The 21,868-nt window shown below is 58.4% G+C and overlaps 1 protein-coding gene across 1 annotated transcript in view; it reads right to left on the bottom strand.

The window, feature by feature from the left end:
- Positions 1 to 16,661: 16,661 nt before the first annotated feature.
- The window catches only part of XXYLT1 (xyloside xylosyltransferase 1), a 158,275-nt gene continuing 153,068 nt past the window's right edge, over positions 16,662 to 21,868 (bottom strand). Inside the window, exon 4 of the mRNA XM_062210008.1 lies at positions 16,662 to 19,752. Within this exon, the coding sequence (XP_062065992.1) occupies positions 19,356 to 19,752 (397 nt within the window). The 3' untranslated portion in view covers positions 16,662 to 19,355. The remainder of the gene's footprint in view (positions 19,753 to 21,868) is intronic.

The raw sequence follows: 21,868 nt of genomic DNA, 5'->3' as shown, positions 1-21,868 counted from the left end.
TTTTTCTGGCTTCTTGGATCATAGACTTAGCACATTAATTTTCAGCGCCCCCCCCCCCCTTAACAAAAGCTTCATTGAGATACAATGAAATTTGTACATTTAATAATGTTATTCAATGCTTTTGATGTAGTCACAGAGTTGTATAATCACTACCACAATCCATTTTAAACTGTTTTCAGGGCTGGCACTGCGGCATAGAGAGTTAAGCCACCATCTGCAGTGCCGGTATCCCCGGAGGCCAGCCTTGTGAAACCTAAAGCCACGGACTCAGCTAAGATGTGCCACGGGAGCTGTAAAATAACACTTGCGGAGCCAGCACTGTGGTGCAGTGGGTCGAGCCGCCACCTGCAATGCCGGCATCCCATATGGGCGCCGGTTCAAGTCCCAGCTGCTCTACTTCAGATACAACTCCCTGCTAATGTGCCAGGGAAAGCATCAGAAGATGGCTCAAGTCCCTGGGCCCCTACACCCATGTGGGAGACCCAGGAGAAGCCCCAAGATCCTGGCTTCAGCCTGGCCCGGCCCTGGCCATTGCAGCCGTTTGGGGGTGAACCAGTGGGTGGAAGATCACACACTCTCTCTCTCTGTGTAACTCTGACTTTCAAATATATAAATAAATCTAAAAAAAAAAAACATTTTCAGCCGGTGCCGTGGCTCAACAGGCTAATCCTCCGCCTTGCGGCGCTGGCACACCGGGTTCTAGTCCCGGTGGGGGCGCCGGATTCTATCCCGGTTGCCCCTCTTCCAGGCCAGCTCTCTGCTATGGCCTGGGAAGACAGTGGAGGATGGCCCAAGTGCTTGGGCCCTGTACCCGCATGGGAGACCAGGAGAAGCACCTGGCTCCTGGCTTCGGATCAGCACGATGCGCCGGCCACAGCGGCCATTGGAGGGTGAACCAATGGCAAAAAGGAAGACCTTTCTCTCTGTCTCTCTCTCTCACTATCCACTCTGCCTGTCAAAAAAAAAAATTTTTTTTTCATTACCCCCCCAAAATCTGCTTCATACCACTCGGCAGCCCCTCCTCATTTCTCTGCAACCTTCAATTCCCACCCAATCTAGGCAACAACCGCAAGGGCCAGGGTGATTTTTACACAGTTCCTGGTGTGGACACAAAACGAACAACAGGACATTAAGTGCCACAGCCCTCGGCCAGCGTCCACCCGGGGGGGAGGTCCCTGGGCTCCCATTGCCATAACAGAACACCACGGAGAGGGGCTGTTAAATAAGGGAAGTTTGATAAATCCCGGGAATTATTTCCTCCCAGGCGTGGAGGCTGGAAGTCCGGGGTCAAGGGGCCAGCAGGTTTGGTTTCTCGGGGTCTCGCTCTCCTCGGCTCCCAGGCAGCACGTCTTCCCCCACCCGGGTCTCTCTGTGTGTCTCCCCTCCTTAGAAGGACAGCTGCCCTCCAGGAGCAAGGGCCACGCTAAAACCCCATGCTAGCCTCATCAGCCCCCAAAGCAGTCCCGGTCTGAGGGCTCGTGCGTGGGAACCGTGGGGACGTGCGTCAGCCGCGGCAGGAAGGGTGGGCGTCTCCATGTCCCCACTCCACTGCTCCTACCCTTCCTCCCCCTTTCCACCCTCCCAGGGGTCTTGTGGGAGGGGAGGGGGTGGGGGGGGGGGGAACTTTCCCACCTGCCCCTGCCCAACCCTGTGAATGGCCCCGGCACTTCCTGGCGGAAGGCACTGCCTCTCCGGCTCACCAGCGCCCTCCCTCCTCAGCCACCAGGCATCTTGACACCACCAGCTCCTTCCCGTGGAAGCCGGCCCACTCCACACACACCTGCCCTGGGTTGTGAAGATGCTCCCAGAATACAAACTCAAGGGGGTGGCAGGAGAGCCTGTGGGCACAGCAGGGCCTGGCACAGAGGGGATCTGGGTACCAGTGAGAGCTGAGACAGGCAGCAGGTATGGGGGGCAGACGGAGATAGGCCCACATGTGCCTGTGAGCAGGTGGTACGAGGTGCCCGGCCCAGGCAGCTAAGCTAGCAGGCGTGCCCTGGGCATTTAAGCACCAGGAGGACTGAGGTGGTTTGCAGAGAGATCTCCCTTCCAACTCAGAGTCGAGGATGTGGGCCCTGCAATTCGGTGGTAATGGCGACAATGAGTGCATATTTGTGCCAGGTAAAGCATGAAGCACTCCACGTGCACACAGTAGCTCATTTAGCCTCATAACCCTGTCTGTCCTCATCTGCATTCTACAGAGGGGCCTGAAACACAGCGCGGTTATGGGACCTGCCTGGCATCACACAGCCACAAAGCGACGGAGCTGCAGGGACACCCAGCCGATTCCTTCCGGAGCCTGCTGCTCTCGCACCTCAGAGCAGAGGCTGTGCAGAGAGAACAGCCATGCCGCTTGGGCTGCCGCTGCGCGCAGGGGCTGGGGGAGGACGGGCTGCCAGGGAGGACATGGGCCATGTTCCTCCTCTACTTCCTCAGACAGTCGGGCAGCTGAGGGCTGGGGAGAGGCCGCGCCGTGCAGCCCAGTCTCCCCCAGTGCCCAGCACGGAGGGGCTGACCGCCAGGCTTTGTTGAGCCTGTGTTTAATTTGCCCACAGTCTGCACACAGGAGCAAGCGGTCATTGCCTCCTGGGGAGGTTCCTGACACTCAGGGGACTGAATGAATCCCCCAGTGCCCTCGCTGTTCCTGTCCCACCTGTGTTCTGTCCGTCCGGGGGTCCTTGACCTTGGCTGGGGACCAAAGGCACAGGGGGTAGTTTCAGAAGCACCTGGGCCTGGGCCCTCAAGGCACCGAAGCCAGCATGGGGAGGGAGCTGTCTGTTGCACCCTTCCTCTGGGCCAGCTCACAGTGAGTGCATCCCCCAGGCCAGCAGGGGCGGCCAGGAGGGCCCTGGGTGGCCTGGCGGGCTGGGGGCAATTCCCTGGGGAACACGTCCCATCCATCTCAGCAAAGGCGCCATCCATCTGTGAGGCAGCCAGGACGGCCCAGTGCTCCGGGCAGAGCAAAAGCCTGTCTCCCACAAGTGTGGAAGTGCATCCCATCCCATCCCAGGACAAAGCTGGGAGACCCAAGGAGCCAGCATCTCACTCCCGGGCTTTCTGCAGCCCGGACGGACACAAACTCACACACGCGTCGCTGGCAGGACCCTGTGGAACTCACAGCGAGGGCCTGGATTGCAGAATCAAGGGGACTGCACTCCAGGGCTGCCCATGCTGTCAGACCTGTGTCTGAGACATCAGAGCCCCGAGCGAGCGGGGATTCTCCCCACTCCCCGCAATGCTCCAAGGCCCCTTCCTTCCCATGGGAGGTCCTGTTCTCTCCTACCCTCTCCTTCCCGAAGGCCCAGCGAGCTTCGAGGGCCTGGCTTACTCTGAGAAGGCATCCTCAGTGCCGGAGACCTCTAGCCCCACAGGAAGCCACACCCCCGCCCCCACCCCCACCCCCAACCAGCTGGGGGCTCAGGCTCTGGCTGCTGGGGAAGCTTCGGAGGCTGCAGCTTGACCTCTGTCCTTGCCCAGAAACCTCGGACGCACCAGAGCAGGCCAACCTCCACCCGCAATGCTGTAAAAATACAAAGCTCAAAACCACAAAATGACTTCAAAGTATTTTTTTATACTGAGCAGTGATTAAAATATAACCTGGGACATGATCCAAGATGTGCGGAGCCTTTCAAGGCTTCTTCTGGAAACAGTTGTGGGCTTGCAGCGACAGCACAGAGTCCTGTACTCCTCACCCAGTGCCCCTGGGGTGCCCGTCGGGACCAGGGCCCAGTCCTCAGACCGCGGGGCCTGCACTGCCGCCCGCTGGGCGCTGAACTGGAGATGTCCCGATGTCCTCCTGTGCTCCGACAGCCAGGCCAGGATGCCACGTGGCCATGTCTCCCTGGTGTCCTGCCCTCTGTCCCTGCTGCTCTCACAGGCGGCGTCTCAGCCTCCACTCTCCACTAGGCTCGCCCAGATCCTAGTGAAAGGCACCAGGGTGAGAACCCCAGCACCAATTACATCAGCGACCCCCCGTGGGGGCGGGACAGCGCTGTGTGTTCCTAATGCTGCTGGGGATTCTGGTGTGCAGTCAGCCAGAGCTCTAGGCAGGGGCAAGTGGCTATTTCTGAATTAATATTTAATAACACATGCATATTTAAATGTATTTCTTACCTAGTGATCACTGGTATGATCTCACTATTTAACTAAATTAGAACATTATAGATAATGGTTAAGTCCTTTCTAATGAACGCCTCAATTATAATCTCTTCTCATCCTCTAGGGACCCATCCTTGTGTCTTTGATTTGTGTCATTAGACTCTTCGATCATTTCCTATCATTTTTTATAGAAACATCAAGAAAGAAGCAGGTGTCTATCGGTGGTGCCATATCCTCTGCCCATTCTGCATTGTATTTTTCCCCTTAAAATCTAAGGCAAGTCTGGCTCATTCATTTGGATAGTTTCATGGTATTTCATGGAATGAAAATATACCAGCTCCGTGGTGTAGCAGGTAAAGCCAGTGCCTGCAGTGCCGGCATCCCGTATGGACTATGGTTCGAGACTCGGCTGCTCCACTTCCCAGCCAGCTCTCTGCTATGGCCTGGGAAAGCAGTGGAAGGTGGCCCGAGTCCTTGGCCCCCTGCATCCACGTGGGAGACCAGGAAGAAGCTCCTGGCTCCTGGCTTTGGATCGGCTCAGCTCCAGCTGTAGTGGCCATTTGGGGAGTGAACCAGTGGATGGAAGACCTCTCTCTCTGTCTCTACCTCTCTCTCTGTGCCTCTCTGTAACTCTGCCTTTCAAATAAATAAATCTTAAAAAAAGGAACACACACCATCCTACTTACTTACGGACAGCACGTGCAGTACAGAGCTTACACAGCCGAGCACAGCACCACCCTGCTTCCAGCACGTTTCTCTCAAAGAGAAGGAGCACGTACGAGCGTGTATGCTAGGCCTCCAAGGCTGGGGAGCTTGCATTTTGAGTGATAGCTGACATCGCCTTGATCTCATCCAAGCCAGGTTTCCAGTTCAATCTCAAGGTACTCTCCCAGCAGCAGGGTATGAGAGAAGCAGGGTCCACCCCGCCATGGCCAGTACACGCAGCCCTCCTCCATTTTTTGTGACTGCTGCATAATATTCGACACTAGGGGGCGCATTCATGACCTATGGCTGTGTAGCATATTGCCCTCGACAATTTATCAACTTCTGTCTCACACAGTTCTGAGATGAAGAATCCTGGGAGAGCTCATCCCGGTCATTCTGCAGCAGGGTCTCTCATGAGGTTGCAGGTGAACCAGGGGGTTAAGAGGTCAGCAGCCCCCGTGGCTGCCCCACACGGCTCCTGGCAAGCGGATTCAGTTCCTGGCCACGTCGGCCTCTCCGTGGGGCTGCTCACCACAAGGCAGCTTCTCCAGAGCAAGAGATCAGAGACACAGAGAGAGGGAACACAAGACGCAGGCTCAGGCGTGTGAGCCAGGACTTCTGCACGTGCTGTTGATCCCACGGATCAGATCTGGTTTGCGTGGCAGGGAATGGCATGCGGGACGGTACCCGGAGGTGGGCGGGGCTCTCCGGCCAGCTTGGCAGCTGCCTATCACACAGAATGCATTTACCATTTTTGTGTGTGGGCTTCAGAGTTTCAGGTTCACACGGCCGCTACCAGGAGCGCCCTGGGGCAACTTCCACACCACAGACCTCGCTGCTGCAGTCCCTTCCTTTTCCAACGGGGCAATTGCAACTGGAGAAAGGTGACTTCTCCAAGGTCGCGCTGCTAATCACCTGCAAGACCAGGATGACAAGGCCATGCACCTGATGTCCAGTCCACTCCACTCTATGGGCAAGGCAAACACGGCTGAGATGTCACCAAGTGTTCTGAGATAAAGCCAGACTGGGAATTGCCACCGGCCAGTTCCCAGAACACCAGCAAAAAGTGGACCGGCTTGTCCTGCTTTGTAGGTGCTAAATAAACATCCCTGCGCACACAGGCTGGATCCCCCTGTGGGTGAGTGTGCACTGATGGACCAGCAGCCGGCAGCATCCTCTCTGTGTCCAGTTAGCGGACCTGGGACTGAGTCCTGCCTCTACTTCCGGGACTGCGGGCAAACCACATCTCCTGTGACACAGTCTCCTCACCTGTAGAGTGGGAGCAGTCGGAGTCCATACATCATGGTGTGGTCCGAGGAGGTCATGTGATGGGTTCACAATGCACTCTGCACGGGGTCTGCCACGTTCTGCCCCGGGTCTCCAGGGGCTGCTGCCACTGGAATTCTCCTTAGCTGACCCCATTGCAGGTCTCCTTCAAGCTTCCTGAATGAATGAGCTGCAGTTTTTGAAAATGTATGATGCTCAAGCCAGCGCCACGGCTCAATAGGCTAATCCTCTGCCTGCAGCACCGGCACCCCGGGTTCTAGTCCCGGTTGGGGCGCTGGATTCTGTCCTGATTGCTCCTCTTCCAGTCCAGCTCTCTGATGTGGCCTGGGAAGGCAGTGGAGGATGGCCCAAGTGCTTGGGCCCTGCACCCCATGGGAAACCAGGAGAAGCACCTGGCTCCTGGCTTCGGATCAGCGCGGTGTGCCGGCCATTTGGGGGGTGAACCAATGGAAGGAAGACCTTTCTCTCTGTCTCTCTCTCTCACTGTCCACTCTGCCTGTCAAAAAAAAAAAAAAAGTATGATGCTCACTGAGCTCATTTGATTCAGTGTTCCCGCATCCTGAATCGCTGCCCGTTTGTCCTCAGCACGATGCGGTGGCCTGTGTTCTTGCTCAGATCTGTCCAGATTGTTGATGAATGGGGCAGGTGTGGGTGTGAATTAGGCACAGAAGCTGCTGAGAGTCCTGCTGGTAGCCCAGCTCAGACCTCTGCCTGCTCCTCGTGTGGGTGCTGGTCACATACCCAACAATCCCTGCAGGCACAGCCCGGATGCCCCTCAGGCTCAATTCAGGGGGATCTGGAATTGCTGTGCGCCTGGGGGTTTTAATTTTTACTCCAGGTCCTGGTCTCGTGCCAAGGCAAGCATTCTAAGTGCAGACACGTGTAAGGTGCAAAATGTGATAGCAAAAGGTAAGAAAGTGAGCTCACATACACGCGTGAACGTGGGTTGTCCCACTCAAAGAATACCCGGCATGAGTGGAGAGCAGACCAAAGGCAGGAGGGTGGGGAATGGGAGCTGGGCATCTATGCCACCTCCAGCCGTGGTCTGTGGTGAGAGAGAGCACCCCCAATTTGTTAGTCTCTTTAAGAGGTAGGGGGTGGTGCCTCTGCAGGTGTGAAGCCACCTGGGAATTACATGGCCCCTCCACAAGTTCCACACGGAGCTCAATATCCGTATTTTCATAGTGTCCCCTTTAGGTCCCAGATAAAGCAGGTGCATCCTGGGGAAGGGGGTGATTTGATTGACAAGTAGTGTAGAATTACTCATGGGACTTGCGACTTCCAGCCCGGCAGACCTATCTAGCTGCCTGTCCATCCCACATCGGAATGAATGAATGAATGAATGAATAGGGATCAATGTAACCAAATCGACTGAAATGCATTGGTCACAAAGGACATCTCTGGGACACCGGCTCATTGCCTGGACTCTGATTTAAAATGCATGAACGGATTGGAGATGCTGTGACCTGAAACGGTTGTCCCTTCAAAACGCCGAGGTTGAAGCCCACAGCCCACCATGCTGGTATTAAGAGCTGGAGCCTTTGGAAGGCAGTTAGGGCATGGGGGTGGACACGTGCCCTTGGAAAGCGACCTGGGCAGCGTCTGCATGCCCACCACGGGAGGACACTGCAAGCAGGTGCCGCCTAGGAAGCCCAGAGCCAGCCCTCAGGAGACAGGGGATATGCTGGCTCCTTGATGTCAGCCTTTCCAGCCTTCTAGAACTATGAGCAATAAATTCCTGGGCCGGCGCCGTGGCTCACTTGGTTAATCCTCTGGCTATGGTGCCGGCATCCCATATGGGCATTGGGTTCTAGTTCCGGCAGCTCCTCTTCCAGTCCAGCTCTCTAATGTGGCCTGGGAAGGCAGTGGAGGATGGCCCAAGTGCTTGGGCCCTGCACCCGCATGGGAGACCAGGAGGAGGCGCCTGGCTCCTGGCTTCGGATCCAGCATAGTTCCGGCTGTAGCAGCCATTTGGAGGGTGAACCAACAGAAGGAAGACCTTTCTCTCTGTCTCTCTCTCTCACTGTCTAACTCTATCTGTCAAATAAATAAATAAATAAATTCCTGCTGTTTATAAATTGCCTGGTGCAAGGTATTGTGTTACAGGAAGGACTAAGATGGAGACGGTGTGGTTTGATGTTCTCACACATTGGCGGGGGAGGGTGGAGCCCAGTGGCAAGGGAGGAGGAAGAGGGCAGAGCTGGGAGGTAGTTTCCATTTCCTTTTTAAATATTTCTTATTTATTTGAAAGGCAGAGTAGGAGAGAGAGAGAGCGAGAGAGCGAGAGAATCATCCATTCTCTGGTTCACTCCCCAAATGGCTATACTGGCTAGGGTTAGGCCAGGCCGAAGCCAGGAGCCTGGAGCTCCATCCAGGTCTCTGACATGAGCGGTTTGGGCCTAGGTACTTGGGCGATCTTCCTACCGCTTTCCCAGGCACCTTTAACAGCGAGCTGGATCAGCAGTGGAGCAGCCGGGACTCGAACCTGCACTGTGATATAGGATTCTGGTGCTGCAAGAGCACCTGGGACACCTGTGCGTGCTGGGGCTCAGCAGGGGCCCGGCCGTGCGTCCACGACACCACTCACAGTGCGGTTACACAGGCCGAGGCTGGCACCGCGCACTCTCCTCCCAACCCCCTCCGCTGGTCTTCCTCAGGAAGCTTCCTTCCAGAGATCAAAGCCCTGCCTGAGATCACACGGACGGATATTTATTTATCTCCTTTCCTCCCAGCACTGAGCCGGCCTGGACAGGTCAAAGAATGGAATTCCAAGCAGTTCAGAGGGGCTCGGGGCAAGCCTGGAATTTCTTTGCCTGCATGAGTGGCATGGAGCCAGACTGCCGGGCAGGGCCTGCGCCAGCACCCCAAGCCCCTGGGCTGTGGGGCACCTCAGGGTGTGGGGAACGTGGCCTCTGCTCCCAAGCAGCCGAGGGCGTCTTCGGTATCGAGGCGCGCAGAGCAAGCTCAGACGCTTACATCCGATGTGGTTTCCCCTCCAGCAGTGTCCGGTGGGGGCGGGGAAAGGAGCCCCGTGTGCCTGGTTCAGGCCGTGATTCGCCTCGGTGTAGCTGGGCCTGCAGAGCCCACCCAGAGGTTTCTTGCGTGGCTCCCAGACAGCACTACCAAGCCTGGAGCATCCCCAGCCAGCCAGCGTCAGCAGCACGGCACGTCCAGACGTGAGCGTGCCGGGCAACCGGAGGCCCTGGCAAAGCCTGGGCGGCGTAGCCACTCACTTCCCCACGCTGCCTGGTTTCCAGGTAAACCTGAAACCCAGTCCCCAGCTTTGTGTCCTCACACGGACGCATGCAGCAGGACTTGACCCCTGGGGGGCCCCAGAACAGGGCTCACTGGAAGGGTGGGGCAGTGCCTGGGCCCCGCTCTCTTGAGTCCTTACAGCCATCAGCTGCCCACAGCGTGGCGACCTGCCCTTTGTGACCGGGCCAGCGCGTCACCCTTGTGCATTCTCCATCCCCTTGGAGCTGCAGTTTTCAGGACAGGAGCAGGGACATGGTGCGTGGGGGAGGGGCAGGGAAGGGACACGGAGGACTGGGTCAGGCCTCGCCCCCCAGCCTGGACTTCGTGGACTCGGGTGTCCTACCTGAAACACCGGGAATCGGCAAGTGCTGTAATCCTCACTAAAGTCTCCAGAGCTCGCAAACCTGGCGTGTCAGCCCCTAAGCAAAGATGGCGCTGCCTGCGGCTGCACGCGCAGATGGTGCTCCTGGCAAAGCGTGCGCTCCGGAGGGCAGGGGGCGTCTGGCCCCGTCTACCAGGGCCTGCAGTGCCTGGCCGCTCAGTTGAGGCCAGATGGCCGAGTCTCCACGACAAGGCTACACGCACCCTGTGAGCAAGGTGTACACCTTCTCTGTGCAGGATCTGTGCTCGGGAGGCACCTGCGCGCCCCGCCGATAGTGAAACTCCCCAGTGCTGCCGAGAAGTTGCCACCTGAGACCCAGCGTCTCCTCCAGGGCCACTGACCGTGATGCCAGGACTCCGCCCCTCTCAGGGGCTGGCGTCACTCCCCTGCACCAGCGTCCTTGGTTTCGCATTGTGAAGTGTCCCAGGGATGCAGGGGGTGGGGGTGGGGAGCAGACGCCTGGGACTGACTTGTGGGACCCTGGTCTCCCCGGGGCTGAGGAAGTTCCCGGCAAGCAGGAGGTGGCCACGCCTGCTGCCTGACCCCAGGACAACACACGGAGGGGCCTGGGTGGCCAGCACGAGGCCCTCTGGGGACACCTGCACGTGCAGGAAACTACAGACCTGCTGCCCTCAAGTCCGTCCGTCTGTCCATTCATCCATCCATCTGTCCCTCTGTCGTCCGTCTGCTGTCCACACAGGTCCCACCCTCTGGGCTCGTCAGGGAGGCTGGAGAGAAGGTTCTGCCGTGCTGCGCTGGAGGACAGGTAGGGAAAGAGGAGGAGGGAACACGTGGGTGCCAGGCGGGCTGCATCTGAGCCCCGCCCCTCTGTCTCATTCCGGGGGCTACCCCCCCACCCCCACCCCCATTAGATGGCTAAAGCTCCCGCCCAGCTTGTGGGCAGGCTGGTGGGTGGAGCCCAGCTCGGTCCGTTACCTACAGCTGCAATGGAATATTACTTTCCTAACCCGGACTTTGAAAACAGCCGGGCGCTTACACAGGTGCGTGTGGTTTGTGCCACCACGAGCCGCACGCTGCCATGTCCGGTTCTGTGTGGGCAGTGGACGCGGGCACACAGCAGACATCAAACACATTCCTCAGCATGAAAGGGACCCGTACCTGGCCAGTGTGCTTGCAGAAATGGCTGAGCACACGCTGGGATTCCAGTCCCCGGGGACGGCCCTCACGCGGGTCCCTTTGAAGCCTGAATTTTCCACAGCAGCGAGGGGAGGCTGTCGAAGTCCTGCGTGCACCTTCCCCGAGGCCGAGTGTGTGGCACTCTCAGTGCAGCGGAGCTGGACAAAGGTCTGGGGAGGCTGAGCTGAGGGACCGCGGCCAGGCTGGCCAGGACGTGGGTCTGCCGGCCTGGGGAGGCACGAGGCAGATGCGCTCTGAGCCAGCCCGGGGTAACCGTGCAGGCAGCAGGCTTCGCAGGGAAGGGCGAGGCGGCCCTTGGCTGCCGGAACCTCACGATGGACGGAGCACCGACGTCTGCTCAGGAAGTACTGTGTGCTGACCTCCAGGGCCCAGAGAGGGGCCCCCTGGAAACAGCTGCGAGCCCAGCCCCCGCAGGATTTCTGGTGTTCTCTGTCCCCTGGGGGTGGCGTGGGCTGCGGTTTCAGGCTCCTGTGGTTTAGAAGGACAAGGACAAAGGCCCAGCTGCCCTGTGTCCCCTCCAGGTCCCCCGCTGCAGAAGTGTTTGTGCTCTCTCTGTACCGCCGCTCTCCACACAGACTGGAGGCGCAGCCAGTCCCTGCACCCCCTGACACAGCTTCTGCCCGTGACCTGGACCCCAGGCCGGGGGGAACTCAGCATGCACGCTCCAGGCAGCAAAGGCCTAAAGGGTGCTGGGTGCCAGCCGACCCGCGGTCCATCCATCGTGTCCGTCCACGTCCCCTGGAAGTCCCAGTCGCTCTACCCCTCCAGCGGGGAGGCCAGGTGAGCTCTGTCCACCACTGCTCCCTCTGCGAGTCCTCACTGAGCGCCCAGAGGTGGCCCCACAGAGCTCGGGACACCTGCACCCGAGTCCAAGCGGAGCCTGTCGGGGGAAGTCTGTGCTGGCTGCACCTGTGCAGAGGGCCGTGTGTCAGGTGCAAAGGGGATTCCCAGGTGGGGCAGACCACGTGCAAGAGGGGTGGAAGCAGGGAACGGGAGGGAGAGAGGGCAGAGGGAGGGGGCAGGCACCGAGTGGAGGAGGGGTGTGAGCACCGGTGGGAGCGGCCTTTATACCTGCGGCTGTGCGGGGATGGGCGGCGGGCAGGCAGGGGCAGGGCAAGGCCCTGAGCTAGGCCAGGGGGCCTTTGCGCAAGGAGATACTCCTGTCCCTAACCCCTGGCCCCCCAAGGAAGGCAGCAGGGGGAACTGGCCACCCCCCTCCCGAGGTGGAGGGACCCAGGGGGAGAAGCGAAGGTGTCTGCCCCCACGGCTGGCGCAGGGCGCAGGACATGGCCGTCAGCTCCTCCCGGACCCTACCGGGTCAGAAGCTCTCGGATGAGGGGATGCAGGGCCCAGGGGTGGCCCAGGCCCCGCCTGTCCTCGGCACCCAGGACACTGAGGCCTTGTAGAGGGAGGGGCCTGCCCAGGGCTGCCCTTGGCCAAATGGACTTCCGGCACCAGGGTCCCCAGCCATGCAGGGGTGAGGCTGGACCCGGCATTTGCACGTCGTTGGGAGCGGGAAAGCGCCAACGTCCTTGATCCCCGCAGAGGCGGAAGGGCCCCGGGAGGCAGAGGTGCTGCTTTCCCAGACACCCCAAAGAAACGCAGCTCTGGGAGCCGAGCGGAAGGCAGAGGCCGCTCTGACTCCACGCCTGGCTCTGCCCCTTTGCGGGGGTCTCGGCCCAGACCTCGCCTTTCAGGAGCACCCCTGCACCCGAGAACAGGGAGCTGCTGGTGCTGTCCTGTGTGCTGACACCACTGGGGGAGAGGGGGACCCTGGGCAGTGGTCAGGGCCAGCCTGGAGGAGGAGGCGGAGTGAGCCCACGGCCTCAGCCACGCACAGAGCGCTGCCCTGCCCGAAGGACGTGGGGCTGCACCGTGGAGTTACCAACCCTGCTTTAAGGAAACAGGAAAACCGAAGCCAATGTGTGTTGGGGGGGGGGGGGGTCAGGAGTTCTTGCAGCAGGTGGGCCCGGTGGGGTGAGCAGGTGGTGGGGTGGGGGAGGTCCCTTCCAGGGTGCTCCACGCCCACCATGGTGCATGGGGCCCAGACATTCGGGGGAGGGGCAGAGGGAGACAGCATGGAGGGCCGGCCGAGGAGGGAAGTCCAGGCTGCTGTGGCCCCGGGAGACCCCTCCTGGGCTCCTCAGCAGCGTCTAACGCCCAGGGTGCCCGGGCAGTAAGAACCAAGACCCCCGTCCCCAGGCAGTCAGCGACTGCACACCCGACGGAGGCAGGACCTGGGGCAGGAAAGCAGACTCTGGAGACGCCCTGGGTGCGGGAGCAGGACGGTCCTCACTGGCCCCGGCTCCACACCCGGGACCCCTCCGTGCTGGGCAGGTCTTCGGTGAACGGATTCCCGCAGAGGCTGCGCGGACACCGGTGTGGTCTCCGCGCCTGGCAGAGCTCTCTTGGGAGTAGCTGCAGTGGTCTAAGCCACGCCCCCCCCCACCCGGGGCAGTCAGAGGTCAGAGCCAGCTCCCCTGGGTACCAGATGGAGGGGGCAAAAAGAGGCCTCCTGAAAGCAAAATGAAGCTGGCCAGGCCGTGTGCAGGCAGCCGGAGCCCGCCCACGCGGCAGCCACTGCTGGTTGGTCCCTGGTACCTGCTCTCTCCTCTGTAGGTCGTTCAGCTGAGCACACGTGGTCACTCAGAATAAAGGCTTCCTGCCCCAGCATTTTTTGTAGTGGATGTGGCCCTGTCAACAGTTTAGTGCAACATCAAGGACATTTTCTTAAAGGGCTAGCAAAACCTTTTTCCTTCCCTTTTCTTCTTTCCTAGCTGAATGTGGATGCAATGACTGGCACTGTAGCAGCCATTTTGGACCATGAAGTAATCTTTGGAATGAAGCCATATTTATAAAAGAGATAAGACAGAAAACCATGGTGTGTCCTTGACCCCATGAAGCTTCCCTTTGATATTTCTTATATTTTTAAAAATCTTTAAATTTCTGTAAAGAGAACAAATTTCACACTTCATATTCACAGTTTTAAGAGCATAATGATACTTCCCACTCTATTGTCTCTCCTTCCCTTGCCCCCACTTGATATTTCTACAGGGAAAAAAAAGCCTTGTGTTTTGTGCAAGCCATTTGTTATCTGGACTTCCCGTGGCATTAAATAATACCATTTTCACGGAGCAAATCAACCTCCTCCAAGACACAGGCTCAGCGCTTCCTGCTCAGGATCGGCCCCTCCCTCTCCTCTCCTCCCCTGCCAAGCTAATGCTGGCCACGGTGCATGGTGGAGCTGCCTGTCTCCGTGCCCGGAGCAGGCATGCGTGTCTGCTTCCCATGCATCGCTTTAGTCACCGTTACGGTTCCTGCAGAGCCCCGTACGTGTTGGTTACAAAGCTGCAGGTGAGGAAGTGGGGCTCCGAGGGTTCCGGATCGCCACTGTCTTCGCCTTGACTTTGAATCATGGCCCTCTGCATCCCGCTGCCGCCCTGTGAGCTCCTGTGCGCCGGGCGCGGCGGGGCTGACTCAGTCCCGAGTCCCTCCAGGGCTGAGGACGCCCCACAGCAGGTGCTCCGTGGACGTGTGCTGAATGGATCAGCACTAAGTGCAGCAAGCCCTCCTCCGCTGGGGGCATCGCTTTCCTCTGAGCCGCCGCCCCCGCTCGCATTGGGTCTCCAAGGAGGGAGACAAGCAGAGTTCGGTCCTGTCAGGTGCATCCTTGGCCTGTGCAGGGACGGCCAACCTGGCCCGCAGCGCGGGAGGGGGCTGCCGGGGGGGGGGGGGACTCCACACAGACAGGGCCACACCCCTGCGGGGACAAAGAGCCCTGAGGACTCCACCGCGGGGGAAAGTAACAGTCCTCATCCCCCACTTCACGGACCTGGGTTCAAGCCCTGCAGCAAGTCTTGAAGGACCAAGGGAGGCCTTGCCCCTGCCCACAGATGAGGACCCTGAAACCCAGAGAGAGAGGAAGTCACTTACCCAAGGGTGCCAGAGCCACAGTAGAGCCCGGATGTCCCTCCGCCGCCTGCTCTGGTTCAAGGGTCCTGGCAGGAAATGGACCTGCGCACCGGGTTGCCCTGAACAGGCCCCGGCAGAGAGGGAGGGCGGCAACCAGCGGGGCAGCCACGCAGGACCCAGCGCCACGGGTTCACGCCCATCCCCGAAAGGAGGGGCCACAAAGGGGCAGGGCCTTGCCAAGGTCACATACTCAGGATGGCAGCGCTACCAGCACTTCTGTGTCATAGCAACAAAGGAGTGGGGTGTGCCCAGGCTCCCGAGTCCACCCGCAGGTGGGGCCTGGCCATCCCTCCCCTTCTTCCGGCCCCTCCTGGTGACAAGGGCTCCCTTAGAAGGCCAGCTTCCCCAGAGCGGCAGCGCTGTCCTGCGCCTGGAGTACCCTCCCCTTCGGCAGGAAGCCCACTGGTCTTTCCAGGACCCCGCCCAGGGTCCCCCTTCCGAGGAGGAGCTGTCACTCATCCTCCCCCAGCCCTGTGCCCCTCCCACTCCTGCACATTAGCTGTCATTTTCAAAGGCAGGGGTGACTCTACATTAGCGGGATCTGGCTGATCCACTTCAACCAGGGAACAAATCCCAGCGCTACCCACGCGGGACACGCAGAGGGGAGGAGACGCTGCCCCTGGGGCTGAATGCTTGCCTTCCACGTTGAGCCTGCACCCAACATGAAGAATCCAGACTATGGCCTGGGAGCGGACAGGCGAAGGAGATTCTCCTCTCGGCGCGGCTGTGAGAAAGTGCTGGGAACTTGTGGAAGTCCTTGGGAAGGCACTGAACGTGAACTTCAGGGTTAATGCCCTGGCCTGAAGCGCCTGCATCCCATATGGGCACCCAGCTGCTCCACTTCTCATCCAGCTCTCTGCTATGGCCTGGGAAAGCCGGTGAACTCGCCTCTGGTCATCCACTCGGCCAAGGACTCTACCGACACCTGCGCGGCCCATCAGGGCCGACAAATGTAACACCACCCAATGATGGCACCTGCGTGTCGTATCCTGCGATAATTCAGTTCATGTATACACTGTATAAGGATCCAATCAGGGCAATTAGAACGTCCATCTCCTTAAACATCTCTCTGTGGTTGGAACCTGCAAACTGCTCTCCTCTAGTTTTTCATAAAACATGGCCAGGCTGCCGCATGCGGCAGTGCCCCTACGGCGATGTGGAGCCCTAGCGCTTACCCCTTCCTGCCATGCCCGCCTCTACTTGGCACCTGTTCCCCAACCGCCCTCTCCACGTCTCCTCCTCCGACCCGTCCTAATAATCCTAGGGTATCTCAGTCATCATGGTCAGCATTCCCTCGCACCCAGTGCGATTCCACTGCTTCCAGGTCCTTATGCGTCTCTTTCCCTCCAACAAATCCTCTCGGGGGAGCTCTTTTCATCTGTGTTTCGAGATGGGGCAAGCGGTGACTTTGCTTGTCCAAGGTCACCCAGGAAGCAAGGGCAGATGGCGGATCCAGAGCCAGACCTGCCCCGCCCAACTCCAGATTGAGTAGCCTGGCTTCTGGGCCTGCCAGGCTGAGCTCAGCCGGGGAGTTGAGTTCAAGTGGGCAGGGGTTTGCCCGTCAGTCAGGGCAGGTGCTGTGCTCGCCTCCTGGGCGCTGCAGGCTGGGAACCTGCCGGACCCACGTGTCTTCATGGCCTGCGTGGGATGTGACTGTCAGTGCTTTGACACACGTACAAGAATGCGTCTCTCCAAGCCATTTCCATCTGCGGAGCGGACTTTGTGTACACATAAAAGACAACAGTTATCTGAGAAATAAAAGCAGGGTGTGGAGCCGCTATTATTAGATGACTTTTATTTACGGAACTAGGGCATCTGTGGGGGAAGTTGGAGACCCTGAACCTAGTTGGCCTAGAATATATCTTCCATTGGGTGATGTCGACCACGGCCAGCCAGGGGCTGCAAAGTGGCTGGCACCATGCTTCTCTGTAACTGGGGAGGCGTGTGGCATTTATTATTTAATTAGTTAATAGTCACTATGCAACACATGTAAAATGCAGAACTATATAAAAAGCACCTTAATCCGGTGCCCATAAATGTCCTCTTTTCAGTTATATACCCACAGGTGCACTGTCGACAGTGAGTGCTCACAGCGCCGTCAGTTAGGTTTGTGTGCCGCTGATTCCAGGCGGAGCCAAGTACGAGTCAGCACCGCGTGATGCATCGGGTCTACCCCGGGAGAGGCGTGGGGACGCCGCGGCGCCTCCTCAGTCTGGCTGGGTCTCTTGCTGAGTGTCACTCTGCTGTTCACCATGGCGTTGCGAGGTCAAGGCCCTGGGGACAGGGCAGGACAAGCTCCCGAGTGAGCGCAAAGAGGAGTGAGGAAAGGAAATAAGGTCTGATGTGGCTTCCGCACATTTTAACTACCCAGGTCACCGTTTCTCCTGGAAATAACAAAAACACTCAGCAGCGCACAGACGCCAGCATGACCAGAATCGCCGCAGCAGACACCTCTGTTATCGTCGGCCCAAAGTTCTCTGGCCTGTAATCCACGTGTTTCTCCATGAAAATCGTTATTTTTAAATGTGGTATCTGAAACATATGGCTTTTTTAGGAGTTAAAGTAATGAAATAAAGCAGAACACACGCTCTCTTTATAATACACATATGTCAAGTCTGTTTACCTACAAATACACACATACATATAATCTTGAACGTTAGGATCACACCCTACATATATATAACCTTACATCTTGCATTCTTCCATTAATAGCACACTGCACGCATCTCCCAGGGCATGAAACGCTGCTCCAAAAATGTGGTTTTCCATTTCAAAAGTATTCCAGTATCCAGCTGCATCATGTATTTACCCACTTCCTAGTCAACTTTGTAAGTTGTCTGCAGCCTTGTCTTCCCGGAAACTGCTGTGACAAGCACCACGGTGCACGACTCCCTGTCCACATCTCTTGTTTTCTCACTACACATTTGAGAATTGAAATCATCCTGAGTTTCTGACAACTATTATCAATAGCATATTGATATTATCAGTGCTCGGCACACAGCAGGCCATCAATAATTGCTGGCAATAAAAAGGAAATCAAGTTACCAAGAGAGCTGACGGATTCTGCCCCAGCAGAGGGTCAGGCAGAAGTGGGCTGAGGGCGAGAAGGGAGGGGCTGCCCCTGGGCCTGTTAGTACCTGGGCCGACATGATTCTTTCCTACGAGCATAATGCAACGGTCCTACCTTCCCTGTTACCTGTCCAGGCACGCCCTTCTTCCGGTCCTCAGAGACGGCAGTGCACTCAACCGCGGGTGCTGGCAGGGGAGCTCTGAATGACATCCGTCAACACATCATCCAGAACGTGCATGTGGCTGAAAACAGGGAGCCAAGGACAGGCAGCGCGAATCGCTGGGTTCTCAAAGATCCTTTATTAGCTAGTCTCCCTCGTGGTGGAGAGCCAAGAAGTAAATGAACTTGAAACACAGTTAAGATGAAGACCCCACAACAGTGTCCCCCAGGGCTGGGGCTGGGCTACACGAAATGGACCACCAGGGGGTTCAAGTTTGCAGCTTACATACAGGAGAACCCATCAAAAAAGCAATAAAGATACGAAACTCTAATTTCTATTAGGGTACAGGTCCGGCGTGGGCCGTGACAAAGTCGCAAGAGATATAGATTTCTACTTAAACCCAGAGACAGGAATGCTTACAAGCCTATGAGCGACACCCCTTCCCAGCCCACATGGCTGCTCCTGTGGACGACTGCGGACCTCCTTAAGATGAGCATCCCTGGCCCGGACAACGGCATCGCACGTCCTCAGGGGTGGCCAGTTTCTGCTCTTGACGGTGGGCTGGGTTCCGAACATAGTCTGGTCGCCTGGAGCTGGGCTGGAGGAACACGAGATAACGAGGTGGCTTCTGGGATGCAGCCGGAAGACAGCAGCTGTGACTGCTTCAGTAATGGGCCTACTTTGCTTACGTGGCCCTCAGAGCCTTCCCCAAGCAGGTGGCCAACTTCACCCCGCACCAAGTGCCGTGGGACCAAGCACACGGCCTCCCAGGTGAGACTGTGGAGGCCTGGCGTCTGCAGGCTGGGATTCGGCTGGTTGTTAGAACCCGGGTCCAATCCTTTGGAGCTCACTGGGAGCTGCCGCAGTACTGTTTGTTCTTTAGCAAAACCAGAGCCTGTCAATTGAAGCGGCATCTATATTTGTTCCGAGAGGGGCTGGTTCTTAAAAGGCTCTCCATTCCCGGGGGCTGCAGGGAAGAGGAACCAGGTTTTTCCTTCCTTCTCTTCAGCCCTGCTCCTTGGCTCACGGGCAGATGTCCACATGGCCATTTTGGAGGGAGATGTCCCAAGCACCAGCAACGCCCAGGCCAGTCCTGGCTGAGTGGCATCAGGACGTGGAGCAGCAAGTGGGCAGCGTGCAGCACCTTGACCACGGGAGGCGCCTCTGCAGTGTCCCCGCATGCGCTCAGACCTGCCCTGGGTCTGTCCGAGGCGTGCCCCCTCCTCCCTGGATCTGGGGGTCCCGGGGACGTGGCAGGCGAGGACGGACTAGTCCTCTGGGATGGGGGTGTTGCAGTTCCCATGGTAGATCTTGACGTGACCCTCGCACCGGAAGTAGGCGTCGAAGACGTCACTGTAGCCATGGTCCCTCCACCAGGAGCAAAGCTGCCGGTTCCAGGTGCAGTCGAGCACGTGGAAGAGCTCGGGGTGCTCCATGCCGATCATGGTGAAGAAGTCCTGGTCCCCGAGGTGGCCGCGGAAGCGGTACTTGTCCGTGAGCTGCTGCACCTGCGCGGGCTCCAGCAGGCGGCTGTAGAGCGGGGACTGGCGCATGGCCTCCAGGTTCAGCAGCATCACCCCGCTGTTGAAGCCAGGGAGCCCCTCAGGGGGCGGGCCCCCCACCCTGGTCTTGGGGTTCTCGTGGCGGAACTGCCAGAAGGTGTGCCTGCAGAGGAAAGGACAGGTTTAGCCGGGGTGCGGGCTCCTTGGCCCCTCTCCCCCGGGGCCGTGGAGCCACCGCGTGGGGAGCCCCCTTGCCCTCTGACGGGGAGACCCAGAGCACGCCAGCGTCAGGGCCAAGGCTAGAGCCTGAACCCAGCTCTCCCAGCTCTGGGCCTCTGCTCCTCCCCCCTCCTCGGACGCTCCAGGAAGACAATGATGGTGACACTGTCATCGTCCTGAATTTACTGATGGTTTGACGTCCAGCTTTTTTACTTCACAATGGTGCAAATGTGTACCCATGCACCCTTTCTCTTCTCCACTTTCTGCATGACCCTCAGCCAATTACAGGAGCTTTTCAACACTCATTATACATGGGCTTTCCGCCAGGTGCTGTTGCCCAGCTCTGAGCGCACTGTGAGTGCTCCGAGCGCACTGAAGGCCAGCGAGGCTGGGCTATGAGTACTCCCGGCTGGGCATGTTGCACGCATTTTCCGATAGGATTCTGGAGCAGAAGCCACGTCTAAGTCAACGAGCATCTGCATAGATACGGGATGCACCAGGCCCAGTACCAGATGGGCTCATTAGCTCCTCACAGCAACCCTAACGGATGCGTGCTCCGAGAAATGATGCCTCAGTTCACAGGTGAGGGGGCTGCTGCACAGAGGGGTTAGGTAACACACCCAAAGTCACACAGCAAGTCAGCAGCAGAGCAGGGGCTGACCCCAGACACCTGGCTGCAACGCCCACCTCCACCACATAGCAACAAGCTAGGGGGAACTCCCTTTCCTCTTGGCTTTGCCTGCAATCATCAGAAGAAGAGGGGAGACAGAAACAAGGCTGGAAGCAGTTCTCACTGATGACATGGGAAAGCGAAGCGTGCGAAGCTTAACCCAGGCCGAAACAGAACTCTAGAACAAACCGTATTCATTGAAACCCTAAGTTTAGCATTTCCTTTTCAAAAATTTACTTACTTATTTGAAAGGCAGAGTGACAGACGGACAGAGATCTTCCTTTTGCTGGCTGACTCCACAGCTGCCCCCAGCAGGCAGGGCTGGGCCAGGCGGAAGCCAGGTGTCAGAGACTCAATTATTTAAACTGTCACCTGCTGCCTCCCCATGTACGCGTCAGCAGGAAGCTAGAACCAGGAGCAGAGCTGGGACTGAAACCAGGCACTCCGTCATGGGATTCAGGCATCACAAGCAGTCTTAACGTTGCCTAAGTTAAACCTAGCATTTCTGAAAGGCTGGGTGGGCGCTGGGGGCTTGAGATAGCACAGGGCGCACGCCCAGTGGGTCAGGATAAGCAGCAGCTAGAGAGAGCCCAGTAGGGGTGTGTGCACCTAGGAGGGAATGGCGTCTCAATGCCGATCCAGGGTCACGGGGCAGGGATCCTGCTAGGCGCTCCACCGAACGCCTCCACCTGGGGGACGGCAGAAAGGCCAAGAACCCTGCCTGTGATCGATGCGGTCGGCGCGCTGGCCACTCTGCTCGGCAGCCTCCTGGCGTCAGGCCCTGCATGTGCTGCAGGGGTGCAGGGAGCGACGCAGGGTGGGCCGGAGCCCCGGGGACAGAGGCCAGCTCATGGCAGCGGTGCCGCAGCTGGGAGGAAGGCGGAAAGGCCATCATCACGGGCAAGGGCCAGCTGTGGGAGGGGTCCTTCGGGCGGGGGAGGCATCAAGGCAATGCCCACTGCGCCTCCCAGCCTGGAAATGCTGCCCTTCCCGTCTCTTACAATGCACTTCCCCGACCCGATCCCAGGACAGGGTCTGTGTGGTGCAGCGGGAATGAAATCACAGTCCCAGCCCAGGGGCGCGCCACGGAGCCATTCTCCAGCCCCATCGTGCGTCCCTGTGTCAGGGACCGTCCTTGAGGTCTCCGCTATTGCAAAGGGTGCCGCGAGACTGATCCAGGGGTGGGGGTAGGGACAAAAAGCATTTCTTCTGGATGTTCTCACTGGGATGGGGGGACTAAGTTCAGGGTGTGCGCTCTGCCTGCACGGCACTGGGAGCGGAGCAGGGCTGTGGTGGCCATGCCGTGATGACCACGTTGGCCGGAGGACACCTGTCCATCAGAGATGCCCACAGCGCCCTTCCAGCCACAGAAGCCTGCAGTCGGGGAGGG

This window comes from Lepus europaeus, chromosome 2, assembly GCF_033115175.1.
Source record: "Lepus europaeus isolate LE1 chromosome 2, mLepTim1.pri, whole genome shotgun sequence".
Classification (NCBI taxonomy): Eukaryota; Metazoa; Chordata; class Mammalia; order Lagomorpha; family Leporidae; genus Lepus; species Lepus europaeus.
Note: the sequence above shows the minus strand (reverse complement) of the source record. Positions and strands in the feature narration are given on the sequence as shown.